The sequence below is a fragment of the Rhea pennata genome, chromosome 8 (genome assembly GCF_028389875.1).
Source record: "Rhea pennata isolate bPtePen1 chromosome 8, bPtePen1.pri, whole genome shotgun sequence".
Classification (NCBI taxonomy): domain Eukaryota; kingdom Metazoa; phylum Chordata; class Aves; order Rheiformes; family Rheidae; genus Rhea; species Rhea pennata.
In genome coordinates, this window is record NC_084670.1 from 27,789,075 (window position 1) to 27,802,885 (window position 13,811).

Sequence of the window (13,811 nt, forward strand, 5' to 3'; positions counted from 1 at the left end):
AATTCTATTGCTTCTTCCTACTTCATTTCTGTCATGCAGCACTTTTCTGACGACACTTCCACAGATTACAAGTTTCTACATTGTTCTGTTTTTAAAATTTGATCTTCCTCTTGAGGTTACGTGCTCCTCATGCACAAACGAAATCCTAAAAGTAAAATTAAAGCTTTCAACTTTCAGAAAATATGCTTAATTCAAATGATCTTTTGCCACTGCCATCTCCCAAGCTGTTTATCTCAACGACTGGAAAGTGTTATGTTTCAAAGTCCTCAGGATTTTTCCCTGCATTGGCATGCAAAATAGTACAACTTAAAAAAAAACCACAACCCACCCACACACACCGGAATTCAGAACTACCTAAGAACATAATTGTAACTTCGAATTAAAACATAGGCATGCCCAAACATCACATCACATTTTTAAGAGTTTTCAAATCTCTGGGGGAATACACCAAATAGAAGTTACTCAGTGGTTGCCATTTCAAACATTTCTGATTCAGAAATGCACATTCTAGGGAGTACACATGGAAAATCTGTCTCAGGAAAAAAAAAAAAAAAACACACACATTCAAAGGAGACATAGGATATTGAATTTGGACAAGATCTCCCTCATTCTTTTCTTCAAGACAAATCTGAAAAGGTGTCTTCTATCAGACAAGTCTTGGCATCACTTTGAACAGAAGTTCAGGAGCCTACATCAGGCCATAAATTCTCTGCTGACATTGCAGTGGGTGAAACATTCTCTCTAACAGTTCTGCTCTTGAGGGGCAGGAGGAGGAGGGGGGGGAAGCTGGTCCTTCTCTTGAAATTATTCAATTCCCAGCTATGCTGGCAACCTTCAGAAGTAAGGTGTAACTCAAGCCAAATAAAAATCATTGCATCTCTTATCCAAGTACATCCTCCAAAAGAGGACAATTTTGCATTTATCTCAATCACAGTATCCTAGCCACACAACAAGGAAGTAAGGTTGTATTAAGCCTTCTCATCCTACGTATACAAAGCACAATTTGTTTTCTTCTGTTTTTGGGGGGAGGTTTTTTTGTTTATTTGTTTTTCACATGCATGCAAGTACAACTCTTTCTGCATGCTAGTGCTTCAAAGAGAATACCTTGTGTGGTTTATTTTCAGAATACTTTGAATACTGGAACTGTAATTTCAAGCTTATACAGGATGCAATTTCCTAAAATCAGAAGATCTGGTTGCACTTTCCTTACTCTTCAGTTCTGAAAAGTGGTCTTCTGTTGAAGGCAAATCAAAATATAGCTTCTTTGATGGCAAGAAGTAGATAAATTTTACTTTAGGATTGTGACGGCCAAGAATCCTTTCTTGCTCCAAGAAAATCACAAAGCAGATACAGAAGGTAGTAAATAGATCCCAGCTAAATGGCTTTTATCAAAACAGGCAGTTTTGATGAAAAACAAAGGCTTCATTATTACGTTGTGTAATTCTTAGAAACAGACAGGTTAAATAGATGTTTAAGTGCATTCAGTCAAAAAAATTATATGAGAATGAGTATGTTATTTCTTTTTTTTTTAAAAGAAAAATGCTAACAATGCCTTACAGAGCAGAAATATAAATTTAGTCGTTCTTATAGAAGGAGGACAAGTGGAAGCGAAACAATTCAGGATATGCACTTCCTATATCCTTAGTACATTTTCAACACTTTATGTACAAAAATACTGCTAGCCCCCAGAACCATTTTGTGGTATTTGACTAAGGAAAGAATCTACGCAGACAAAATACTTTGAAGTAGACTGAACAAATTGGCGAGGAATGTGCGTTGTCACAGACTCTGCACATGTCAAGTAAAATATAAATGCAAGACACTTAGTTCAAATACCACTTCCTACATTTTGTGGTTTATACATAATGCCAGGTATATACAAATATACATGTATAATAAATACATATAATCTCCCTGGCATTTATTAAACATTTAATAGTGTTACTTGCTTGTAATGTTGTGGAATTTGAAATGAGGCCTTCAGCTCAGCTGAAACTTAATTCATGCGATATCTCTGTACTGCAATTTCTACCTGTTCAGTTTATAATCATACCATCTCTTAAGTGCTGAGGCTCTAATTGGAAGTTTTCCCCAAATCCTACTCCCTGGTACAGTCCATATGCTCCAGCGAAGCAAGACAAGCCAATTTTATAACTCCTCTTCTTCTATTACTTTAAATAGATGCCTACACATTATACTGATAATTATCAGGAAAATCCAATATATATTTCATCCTTCTTTATAATAAGTTTTCCTATTATAAGTAGTTTTCAGCAACTGATTTTCTACAACATTTTGCATGATTCTTGCATTGTGTTTTAATTATTTAAGGGACTAAGTAGCCTTTGTATTTATATAAACAGTAGATAAAAATGATTGTAAACACTAGTCAAAGTTGATTCTTAAGTATAATGAGTCTGGAAATCTGAGCCATCAACACTTCCCAGACAAATATTTCACTCACAGTTCTTACAGGAGGGAGCTTCCACGCATCTGAGTCTGCAATCAAAGTCATGGACAGGCAAAGGGGGGGAATAACCACAGGTGTCTGTGGTAGAGCAAGTGCCCACTTCCCCATAAAGAGTCTTAACTGAAGGTATTGCTAACCTTGAACTCAGTAACAGGCAGAGATTAATTATATTCTCTTCCTCAAACCACTGAATTCTAAAGCAGGCATTTGAAAGCTCCAAACAAGTGAAGTAGCAAAAAAATGAAAAGAAAGCACAAACCCTGATGCCAGATGTTTATTTCTGCAGGATGGCCTATGAGATTAGTGATGAGAGAAATTTCTGGTCCTTCAAACCTTCATGAACATCCAGCTATTGGAAAGGCTGAAGCCCAAGAAGGAGATAAAGCAACAATGCTTGGATTTCGAAAGTGCTTTCTGTTAGAATGAGAGGTGATTTTGAATTTCTTACCTGCTGAACATATCTGTCTGTAGTTTTCCACATGTAATAATATTCTATTATGCTTGTTAAGGACTTCCATGGGAGCTAAGGACATAAAGGAAAAATAACAGTCATTGCAGGGAGTACCACACAGCCTCATGGAAATCGTAAGGTTCCTCTGATGGACTGTTTGCCGCAGTGTCTTCCTACTACTAATCCTCCTAACAAAAAAATGACAGTGTCCGAATCTCTGGACAGCATCAGACACTCATGAGTCCGATGTTGAATTAAAATGGCCTTTCAAAAGATAGTGCCTTCAGTGTAGAAGTGGAGCAGGCTACAGGTAAATTTTCATGCCACACTGGCTCCACTGTATACCATTCAAGAGACAGGTACAATGTGGAAGAGTGCTCCACTGGTTCAGATGCTCTGCTTGAGCAGCAAAGATCCAAGCAAGAGCCACAATTACAGCATCTCAGTTCTGATTTGCTCAGTTTTTATGGAGTTATTATTTTAAATGGTCTAACAGAATTGTGCCACGCCAGTTCTATTCTCTGCATAAGGATCTCAGCAAGACCAGAGTGCTGTGCCACTCCCAAGCCCCTCTGTCTAAAAGATTAGAGCAAGGGACAAACTACAGTGAAACTACTTGATCTGTTGCAGAGGACTTGAACAGCAAAACAGCAAAACTCGTGTCTGTTTACATTGCTCCAGTAAAGCTGAGCATCTAGGGCGGAGCTCTGGCCAAACTACAGGACACTTCCTTTGCATCCTGAAGATTCATTTTTTAAGTTTTCCAAGGACCCTTTTTGAAATAGTATTATAAAAGTGACCGAATGTTCCTGTTTCAGAAGGCCCAGTACTTACTCTCCTTTAGAGGCATACTAATTTGAAGGCAGCTAGGCTGTCACAACACTTTCCTAAAACATCTCTCAGTTGTACTGGAGAAGATGACTTTAAATTTACATCTCTGAAGGAAAAGTCATCATCTGCAATTTAAAATTCTGACTGTACGGCAGGCTGTCATCAGTACGAGATCTTCTTTTCCCCAATTTACAACAAGACACATATTCCAGTTCAGAGCCCTCTTCTTCAGACTAAAGAAAAACAAGATCGCTTAGACACAGGCTGTAAGCCAGCTCTTTCACTGGTCAGAACTGCTCACCATGTGGCTCATTTTTCATACTTACAAAATCTTGCTGAATGTCAGTGAAATCTTTTCCATATTTTTCTAGTGCTTCCTCAAAGAGGTTTGCCTCTGAAGCAGACCACTCCTCCATCTCATCTCTGCACAGGACTGGCCCACCCTGTGGCACAAGTGCAGAGATCGCCTTGGAAATGTCATAGACATTTTTGTGCAAAGTATCCATAGCGTGGAACTATATGGTAATAAAAAAGAAAACATAAACATAAGGACATTCAGAGCAAAAAACACAGACGTGAAACAGCCATAACAGAAAACATGCACTGAGATTTGAGGGTGAAGTATTCTGTATCTACACAAAGCCAGTAGAAGTTTGTTCAACCTCAGACTCTCTGTAACTATCAGTGTACGCATCTAACATTCACTAACAATAGCGGAATTTTTGGAACAGGAGGCTCTGCATATCCATAGTTCTTTCTTTATCTGCTCCCCAGCAGCAGCTGCGTAGCGCACCCGTTAAGGAAATGCACGCGACATAGCCCTGGCTCGGCAGGACTAAGCAGCCCTGTTAGGTTTCATCCACAGATGGGGCATCAGAATAGATAACCTGGAGTAGAGATCTGAGAGTATATTGTCGAATAAACTTAATCATATGTTTTCTTTGTCAAACAATCCACTATATTTTCATATAAAAACAAATATTTAATGAAAGCAGCATAGACACACAACCACAAAGGCCTCAAATCCCAAAAAGGAATTGAGTCAAATCACATAGCATAACTAAGAAGGAAACAAAGAATTACTCCCAGGAGCAATTACTCCTCAGAAAGCTGAGCTACAACTGTCTTCAACTTGCAATTTGCAAGAGGCAGCACCATGCTGCGAGAGAGAGGAAATGGTGTTAGTAAATGAACGCTTGGCTCTATTTCTTAATTTCTGTAGTTTTAATTAGGATGTTGTTTGTCTTTCATCATACCAGAATTTTGTGCATGTGCACAATTATCCTACAGTGCTTTATCCTAGAATTTGCTCTATATATGATTTCGTGTTACTCCAGTTACAAGGCGAGATTTTGATAATAAAAACCTATGAAGTCTCCAGAGTATTGTTCACATTTGCATTAAACTCTTTAGCACAGAAGCTTAAATGTTGCCTTTCCTCTGTCTATTCATAATCACTTATGATTATAAAATATTAAGAATCACCACTCCTTAGGTACTTTAAAAAACAGCTCATAAAAGAGGAGAACTGACTCAACTTAAATTTCTTATCTAACTGCAAACTTTTTCCCCCAGATGATCTTGCTCAAGGGTGCCAGTGACAGTCTGTGGTGTTGGACAAGTGATGAGAAGTGGCATTCCGACATTATAACATCGCAGACAGGCACATAATCATTCACATTCTTTTCAAAATAGCCAGCTCATGGAGGAGACGGGCTGGGTAGCATGTGGTCAAAATATTTTAATAAAACCAAAAATTCTGGTAGAAATATCCACAACGGATCACAGGAGTCACAAGGCCAGATAAAGTTACTTCAAATGTAAATAGAGGATTCCTTTACAAAGACAGTATCTGGACCACAGTAGGCTACAATTACAGACCATCTTCCCCTCTACCTTTGTCAACTGCTATTGCAGAGGAGAATAGTTTACATCTCCTTTCAAAAACTTAAGATCCTCAAAAAATCTTACCAGTGTGATGTCCCTGGAAGCTGCCGCAGCACTCATATGCAAACTTGGCTGTCTGACAGAACTACTGCAATCTAGTGCTCGGGCAAACGTACCAACAGATCTGAAAGAAATTAAACAGCGCATTAACTTTGCATGAAAAACAAGCATAAACAAACACCCAACCAACGCTTCTTGAGATTAGCGCACTTCATTTCTCAGTAACAAGATTATACGGTTTGGCTCTAGTTCTGAGCCAGAGACCATTTTCCTCAGATGTGGTTTGTTATTATAAATGCTTTACTCTACTTAGTTCATATGGCCAAATAGACTTAGGCATAGGAAGGGAAAGAGTGAAAGACTCGATCACAAATGAGTGGTTTTGAACTCTATCTTCTATCTCTCAGTGGCTCCCTGAAACAAGGTTTAACAGAAATTGATCATAATCAAGCTTTATGAATGGCAAAATCTTAAAAAAAAAAAAAAAAAAAAAAAAAAAAGAGTAGTGCTTGATTGTCCAGAGGTACAAAGACAGATGCCAAGATCAGACAGAAAGAAATACAGCAAGCCAATTATTTTCCTAAAAGTTGCAGACAGATTAAAACAATTCTTTATTTTAAAAGTATATTATAATATTTTATATAATGCAAAATGTATACATACATATATATATATACATACACACACACACTCTACATATACACTATTATATTTATACATTTATACTAGGCTCATACAGAAGAAAGGGAGAGGCATTACAGAAACTCTGAATAGTGACCCACAGCAGAGAATGCCCCTGCCTCAACAACAGAAAAAGACTTTTTTCCAGCTGGACCACTTCCCCAAACTAGTTCACAGTGTGAAGAGGAACAAACTCCAGCATCAAACACTGCATGAGTAGGAAAAGAAAATATGTAAACAGTAGTTGTCATCAGATATATGTTTTTGGCCAAAAGTCTCTCAGTCTTCCCCTATCCATGTTCCCAAACAGGCAGCCCTTTCCAGGCCCTCAGTGAGCTACACTTCCAGCCACTCACCCCCTTCCCTGCCTCACAGCTTGCCCTCCCCAGCTTTAGCTGAGCTAATGCTTCTTTTTGTAGAGTCTAATTTTAAACTAGACCACTTTGCTGATTATGGACAACAGCAAATCTTTATACTGATCTTCTCAGTGACTCTGTTTACAGCATGAGTTCACAAGCAGCTGTAGCAGCACACCAAGTGTGCAGCAGCAAATAACCAGAGCTACCTAGAACAGCTTCACTGCCAAAAGCCTACACACGCCCCATCACGAAGCAGCACCGCTGTCACTCTAAACCATCCCACGTGCAAACTCTCATCCATGAGGGCACTTCCACCCTCTTGCTTCCTGCTAGGTCCTCCCATCACTGACACCAGAATACTGCATGGCTGAGGAGCAATTCTAATCAATCTCACTGAAAATTAACCTGAGAGGCAGAGAGAAGTGCTCAATGTTTTGGTGGTATCCTATACTTCACTTGATTGGAAGCGCCTGCACCCTCTTGCTGGTGGAGGGGATCATCGCTCCTCTTTCAGCCATTTCCCTATGCTCATCTGGTCAAGTAAAATTAATCCATTGTACATGGATGAGTTTGTTCAGCAAGTTTCACTCTACTGTTGGTGCGGTCAAGGGAAATGGCAATATACAGTGAAACCTTCAAGACTGAACTTTTACGGTGATCCCTTGATGTAGCCATAACACAAAGGATTTTTTAAATGAACCCTAAAACAATAAGCCTAGAAAACAAAAAGGATCTGTTTAACTAAAGGCAAAAGTGCAATAACCATGAAATTTTCTTCAGTCTAGACAGCAGTTAACATTTTTAACTTAACTAGTCAAGTTTCATTCTTGGTTCCCTGTTAGAGAACTCACAACAATCAAGCAGTCATGCAAACCTTTTAAAGCTCCTCGAAACAGATTAGCTGGTCAAAATTGCCCAGAATTTATAATAATGGCAAGTTTGATCTTCAGATTATATTCAAAAAAATCTATTTCATTGTGCACTTCCGAATACACACATTTCTCATCTTGTCCCCTCAAAATGCTGCATTTCACTCCATTTCCCTCAATTCACTTTTTTTCTCCAGTATTTTTAAGTCTATATCATTCAACTCGTTGAATGTATTTACTACTCTAATAAACGCATTCGTGGCATCATTCAACAGTTTCGATCAGAAGTAGAGTGCCCTGACTGAAAGAATTTGCCCAGACAAAATTCTTACATATAAGGTCTAGTGTTGCCCCTTTAGAGAGCATCCTGTTAACTTACCCCACAATGGGTCATAGAGAAAATTCAACACGATCACTCAAGAGGAAAGTCAAAAACAGGACATCCAAAAGAACCCAGGCCCAATTCAGCAGAGTATCTGATAAGTAGATTTAAGTTCCCGCTTTTCAGGGCTAAAACCTCTGGCTGAAGGGGGCTGCTCTGCCTGATGCAAATCAGGGTCGACATCTATCAGATTCCATGGCCAAAGAGCAGAATTGTGGAGTAGCAAGCCAGCTACTACTAGTACCTTGTAATTCTGCACACCCTTGTCCTACCTCTGTCCAACGATAATTTGCTCCACGACTAAACATACCAATAGGCCTAGTTATCCACCTCCTCACACTGCTTTCCTCCCATACTTCCAGACAGTACTACAAATTTGCCTAACGCACACAGTAAGAATTTGAAGAGTATTATCATTCTTCTTTGATGGTTAGAATTATTCACTCACTGGTTGCAATGGGAACCTAAAATTTAGTATGTGCTTCTGTCCATCCATCTCAGCCTCTCGCATCTCTAGATTTGCGGGCTTTACTTTACTGGGCCTAGCTACTTGAATCTAGGCATTAGAAAACACCCAGACTCCATCAAGAAAACGTTTTGTGAGACAACTCATCTTAGTAAATTATTATTGGATGCTGAAATGCTACTGACTTAGAGGAAGAAAATGAGCAGAGCAATGAACCATCAAGAATTTAGTTCACTGAAGTGTTCTGCACATTGGTTAAAGTATTTAAAAAACCTCATCCTTTACAGGATAATGTTTATATGCCATTTGCTTTTATTTTATGAAAGTTATTAATTGTGAAACGTAAATCTACATAGCTGTTCTCAGTCATGCAACTCCCAGCAGATCAGGTAAAACATCCATCATTTCAAAGTTTCAGAGCACATGAGAATCAAGCAACCAAAACTAACTTTCACATTAGTAATGCAGAAAGAACATAAGTAGTGCTAGGGAAAAAAAAAAGATATTAAAGTTTACTTATTCAAAGAAAAGGGAAAATGATCTTACCGTGCTACCACCAAGAACTGGTCTATCTGCTTGTCTACTAGTGGGTTAAAGGCTTCCCAAACTTTTGTTTCAAGTTTTGACTGATCTCTTCCATCATCCTCACCTGGTTGAAAAGTAAGTTAGAAATGTTTGGCATGACTGTTTTAAAATAGAAGTATTTCTAAATTTTCTATCTCACAATAGCTGAACTGCTGAATCATCTCAGATTCCCTGCCTTAGAGGCAGTAAAAGTTAAAGTTTCATTCATCCATTTGTCTCTGACAATATCAGCTGTACCTAGCAGCTGGACAGACACAGTAACCCAGCTCACCTCAATCAACCAGTTCTTCAAGAACTGGTTTTAAAGGGCACATGCAAGGAGAAACAGTAAGTCTTTCTCTGAACAAGACAGTTTCTCATCAACCCTTCTCCCCAGCTTTTCTCTCTCCCCTCTAACTTGCAGCAGTTCCAGAAAGAGAGACATTCCCAGCCTCTCTGAGCAGGCAAAGAGTAGCTGGCTGAATTGCGCTGGCACACTCTAAGGGGGAACTCATGGCATCAGACTCTTCTGCTTCTATTTTCCTTATTCTACACAAACCAACATACCCTATAAAAAATACAGGAGCCACTGAGGCCTTTTTTCTTTATTTCTTTCCTTTTTTTTTTCTCCCTCCCTTTAAAACATCTGGAGATTATCCTTCTCCCAAACCCAGTCTTGGCCTGCTGAGGAAGGAGAATGCCTTTCAAATTAGTTCATCCTTACTTCGGAGACGAGTCAAGTTGCTGAATAAATACCAATTTCACAGGCAAATTAAACAAAAGACCTGACCAATCCATCTGCCTGTTCTAACCTTAGATGAAGAGTATTAACAAAGCTAATAAGCAGAGATGGAAGCGCCTTCCTACTTTCACATCTCTGCCCATATAGACAACTTGGTGAAGATCTTTTCAATGTGGTTCACAATCCCTTCTCTTTTGGGAGAAGGATACCGAGAAACATATCTCTCTGCATCACATGGGTCTCAGAAAGGAACAAGTAGATACTTGTAGTCTCATCCCTCTCAGGTTTTACACGTACACACTTCTGGGTAGTGCAATGACAAATCCAAAACAAATCCAAAATAAGTTACTATTTGGCTCCCTGTTCCTGGACCAGGTTCCTCATGCTCCTTCTGCTCTATGATACAGCAGTGGCAGGCGAGGGCCTCACAGTACATTCAGATCAGCAAATTCTTCCTCCTGCCTGTTCTGTAGGTGAGAAGTCTAGGCTGGCAGCCAAGACTAACAGCTGGGGAGAGGGCTCTTCAGAAAAAGGCACCCAACAGTAATGGGCAAATTGATGAGGAGAGACAGCATTTAATTGGTAATAATTTGGGAGGGGCCTTTGTAGGGAAGTGAGGCTTGATTAAAAACACAAAGGGCTTTTACAGATGTGATAGAACTTAGAGCTTACAATCTTTTTATTAAGACATTTCAGAACTTCCATGGGAAGCACAAAGAGCCAATTAATTCAATTTGTTCCAACAACTTTTATGATCTGGACAAATGCCCACTTCAAGACTGGTTTTAGAGATAACTAACTGCCTTCAGTAGGCAACAGTCTCAGTCACTAACAAATCAGGCCATCACTCTACGCATGACCTGGAGAAAGAACCTCCATTGCCCATACCCATGCAAGTCGCACGCATGGAAGCGGCCATATTCAACATGGCCTATTGACAATTCTAAATAAATCATGAAAATTACCCTCTTTTAATAAGTCTGTTATGTCTGCCTGGTATCTGTTTCCAACTCGAATTTCTCCTTTATCAGCAAGTAGGGTCTTTTGTTGAGGATCATACACTAGTGAATAAAAGAAGAAATCCTAAAAATAAAACAAGAACAAGAAAGTAAACAGTATTATTAACTTTTATTTTAAGCTTTACAGACATACTAGCAAGCTTTCAAGTTTGGTTTTGCTACCTGCATATATAACTTAGAACAGGTGAACAAACAATAAACAAAACACTAATGTGAAAACTCAACATTAAATTCTGTCACTTTCTTTTATGTTGAAAGTTTAACAGTTGCCCTCAAAAAACAGCAGTTCCTTTTATATAAAATCTTTACAGTTAAAATGAATGCAGCTCCTCTTGCACAAACAGGGCTCTTGCATCAAGAGGGCCAAAAGATAATTCTTAGTAATACCAGCTGTTTTACAACACACAGTTGCACTTTCCCATATGCCAAAATAACAGTAAAGAAATGCTAGCAACTTATCTGCACAGAAACACTGACACAAATTAAAGCATAACTTCAAAACGTTATAGCTGTACTAACAAAATGCCCCAGCGAGACATAATGCCCCAGACTATCTTGGTGGTCTATGCTGGGCTCACTTCAGTATGACAGTTTATCGTATGCTGGGCGACCCAAAAGGGAAACAGCACTCCAGACGGGCTCTCACAAGCGATGAGTAAAGGGGAAGGATCCCCTCCCTCAGCCTGGTGACTATACTCTTGCTTATGCAGATTAGGATGCAGCTGATCTTCCTTATGGGACACATCACAGATTCATGTCCAGCTTGTCCATCACCATCTAAGCTTAAGTTGCCATATGTCCTTCTGCTGGTTATTGAAGGAGTAAAAGGAGTAGTAAATTTGGCGGCAGCAGCAACTAGTTGCAGGTGGTAATAGATTAATTTGTTGCCTTTGGCTCAGTCAATGAGAAAAAGGCTAAAAAGGCTGTTTGGCTTCTACCACCTGGGAAAGCATGTAAAATAGAAGTTCATACCAGAATAAGAATGACCATCCAGGGTGATGGAAGAAAATAACCACAACTGTAGCTCCTTAATTATGCAATATAAGCAATTACACTTTTTCACACAGTTAGTACTTAGCTATAGTTACTAAGTGACACATCAGAGCCCACACACATTTTAGGAATGAGTAGTGTGGAATTTGGGGCAGGAAGAGAACTCTGTTCGGTTTGTTATTTCATGTCCTATCACAATCTCTGTTCATAGTTACACCACCACTGGGAAGAAGAATTGCTTCTGGGCAGAAACACAGGATGTGCGATTTTTCACATCTCAAGCTTCAGGCTCTATGTCGGCATGCTGCTTAGTACCCCTCATTCCATGCTTGCCTCATTTTCCCTTCCCCTTTATTTGCAATTCAACAGCAAGAAACAAGAATAAGGATAAAAACCAGCATCATTTCAAGCCCTGTTTATCTTCATGAAGAGGCCAGGGCAGGGGGGAGGAAAGGGAGGGAGTCTCCCAGTCACTCACACAAAGCCTGAAAAAAGAAGAACCACTGCTAGTTCCTCCAATAATGTAGCAAAAATTCTACAGCCTAGAGATTCAAAGCTACATTATTTCTGCTTCCACAGCCCGGCTCATTGCGCACACTCATCTAACACTGATGCCAGAATGGTCCCATGTTTTCCCTAAATGTCTAAATGCATCTTGCAACCAATTACAGAATTGAAAAAGTGAAACACGATAGCTCTATACTTTCTGCTGCAATTTAATAAAGTCACCATTTTTCAGAGAACAGATCAATGTCTATGAAAGGGGAAAAAAAACAGCAAGCCACCCAAATGTGCTTTGCTACTTGAGAAAGCACCGCATAAAAATGTGTCACCTACAGAGCACAATATGAAGCAAATGAGGAATCTACCCTTATTTCCTCCAGCAGAAAACATATCCCATTTCCCCGGAGCAAAAGCAGTAACTTTAAGGGTAGGTACAATCTCACATTATATTGTGGTAACAGGATAAAAGTCATAACTAAAACTTAGCAACATACTGTTCTAACGCCCAGTCACATCAACTTTGGCATTCTGAGGAGGGTAGTGGACCACTGGGTTTCATCCTAAATGAATGACATTCTTGACAGCATTGGATCCAACTCCCACAGGCACTAGGGTCAATTTACATCAACCTACCAACAGAAGGGAGCTTCAGACTAGGTGAAAGCTTGTTTATATTATAGCTGTGTAAGGAAATCTGGGTCTCTTGCTCCCTGACAAACACAAAGTTCAAGATACCATAGTATTTTGAGGATGTATTGTTGCATAAATGAAATGTAGAAAGAGGTTCTGTCTTGCATGCTTCCACGTTATAAATATAGCGAGTGTTTTATTTGTTCCAGCTCCAAAATACCTAACTGTAGGACAAAGTATATGCAGTGCAACAGTAATGCTTTTCAGGCACATTGCCCAGCAAATACACAAACCAAACACTGTAGTATAATCACACTATGGGCTCCAAGGAAGGCCAGATTCTGCAGTCAGTTTCTTAACACTGTTTTTGTTGGACAGGGAAAACCATTTGCTGCACAGGGGTTTCCTCCTATGATATTTGACTGACAGATGCCTTATACATGCTCCTTTATACATTATTATTGCATATTTAATGAGCTAATGAGAATCATGTGATGAAATATCCAAACAGACTACATGTTTCTGACAGCTGTTCTTCCTCACTCCTTTTTGGGGGCAGGAACAAGGGAATGAAAAGGAAGGAAGAGAAGTCTTCTACAAAATAAAACCCATCCTTGTCTACTGGTCTCAGGTAATCTCTTTGTATCTTGTCCAGTTTTGTCTTGGTTCAAGTGTGGGTAAGACTGTAGACCCCAGTTAGAACACAGCAGCACTACCATCTGCCTCCATAGCAACAAGAAATTCAGCTCATGGAGACAGAGTTGGATTCCCAAAGACGTTAATAAACATCAGTTTAGTGTCAATGTAAACCATAGTCTAAGGAACAGAGCAGTTCGTTGTATACTCCAAAGGGCAAGGGAGCTCTTGATCACCTTTAAGTGAAGAGAATCCTACATGACATTT

At 39.4% G+C, this 13,811-nt stretch overlaps 1 protein-coding gene across 6 annotated transcripts in view; it reads right to left on the bottom strand.

The window, feature by feature from the left end:
- Window positions 1-13,811, bottom strand: part of MTA1 (metastasis associated 1) — an 88,589-nt gene that overhangs the window by 40,990 nt on the left and 33,788 nt on the right. For all 6 annotated transcript variants that reach the window (XR_009959052.1, XR_009959053.1, XR_009959051.1 and 3 more), the window contains exons 6-10: window positions 10,728-10,845; window positions 9,003-9,105; window positions 5,724-5,823; window positions 4,079-4,267; window positions 2,919-2,993 (exon numbers count right to left, since the gene is read on the bottom strand). Coding sequence is in view for 3 of the 6 variants with exons in the window: in XM_062581000.1 (XP_062436984.1) it covers window positions 2,919-2,993; window positions 4,079-4,267; window positions 5,724-5,823; window positions 9,003-9,105; window positions 10,728-10,845 (585 nt within the window). In the remaining 3 variants the exon portion in view is untranslated. The remainder of the gene's footprint in view (window positions 1-2,918; window positions 2,994-4,078; window positions 4,268-5,723; window positions 5,824-9,002; window positions 9,106-10,727; window positions 10,846-13,811) is intronic.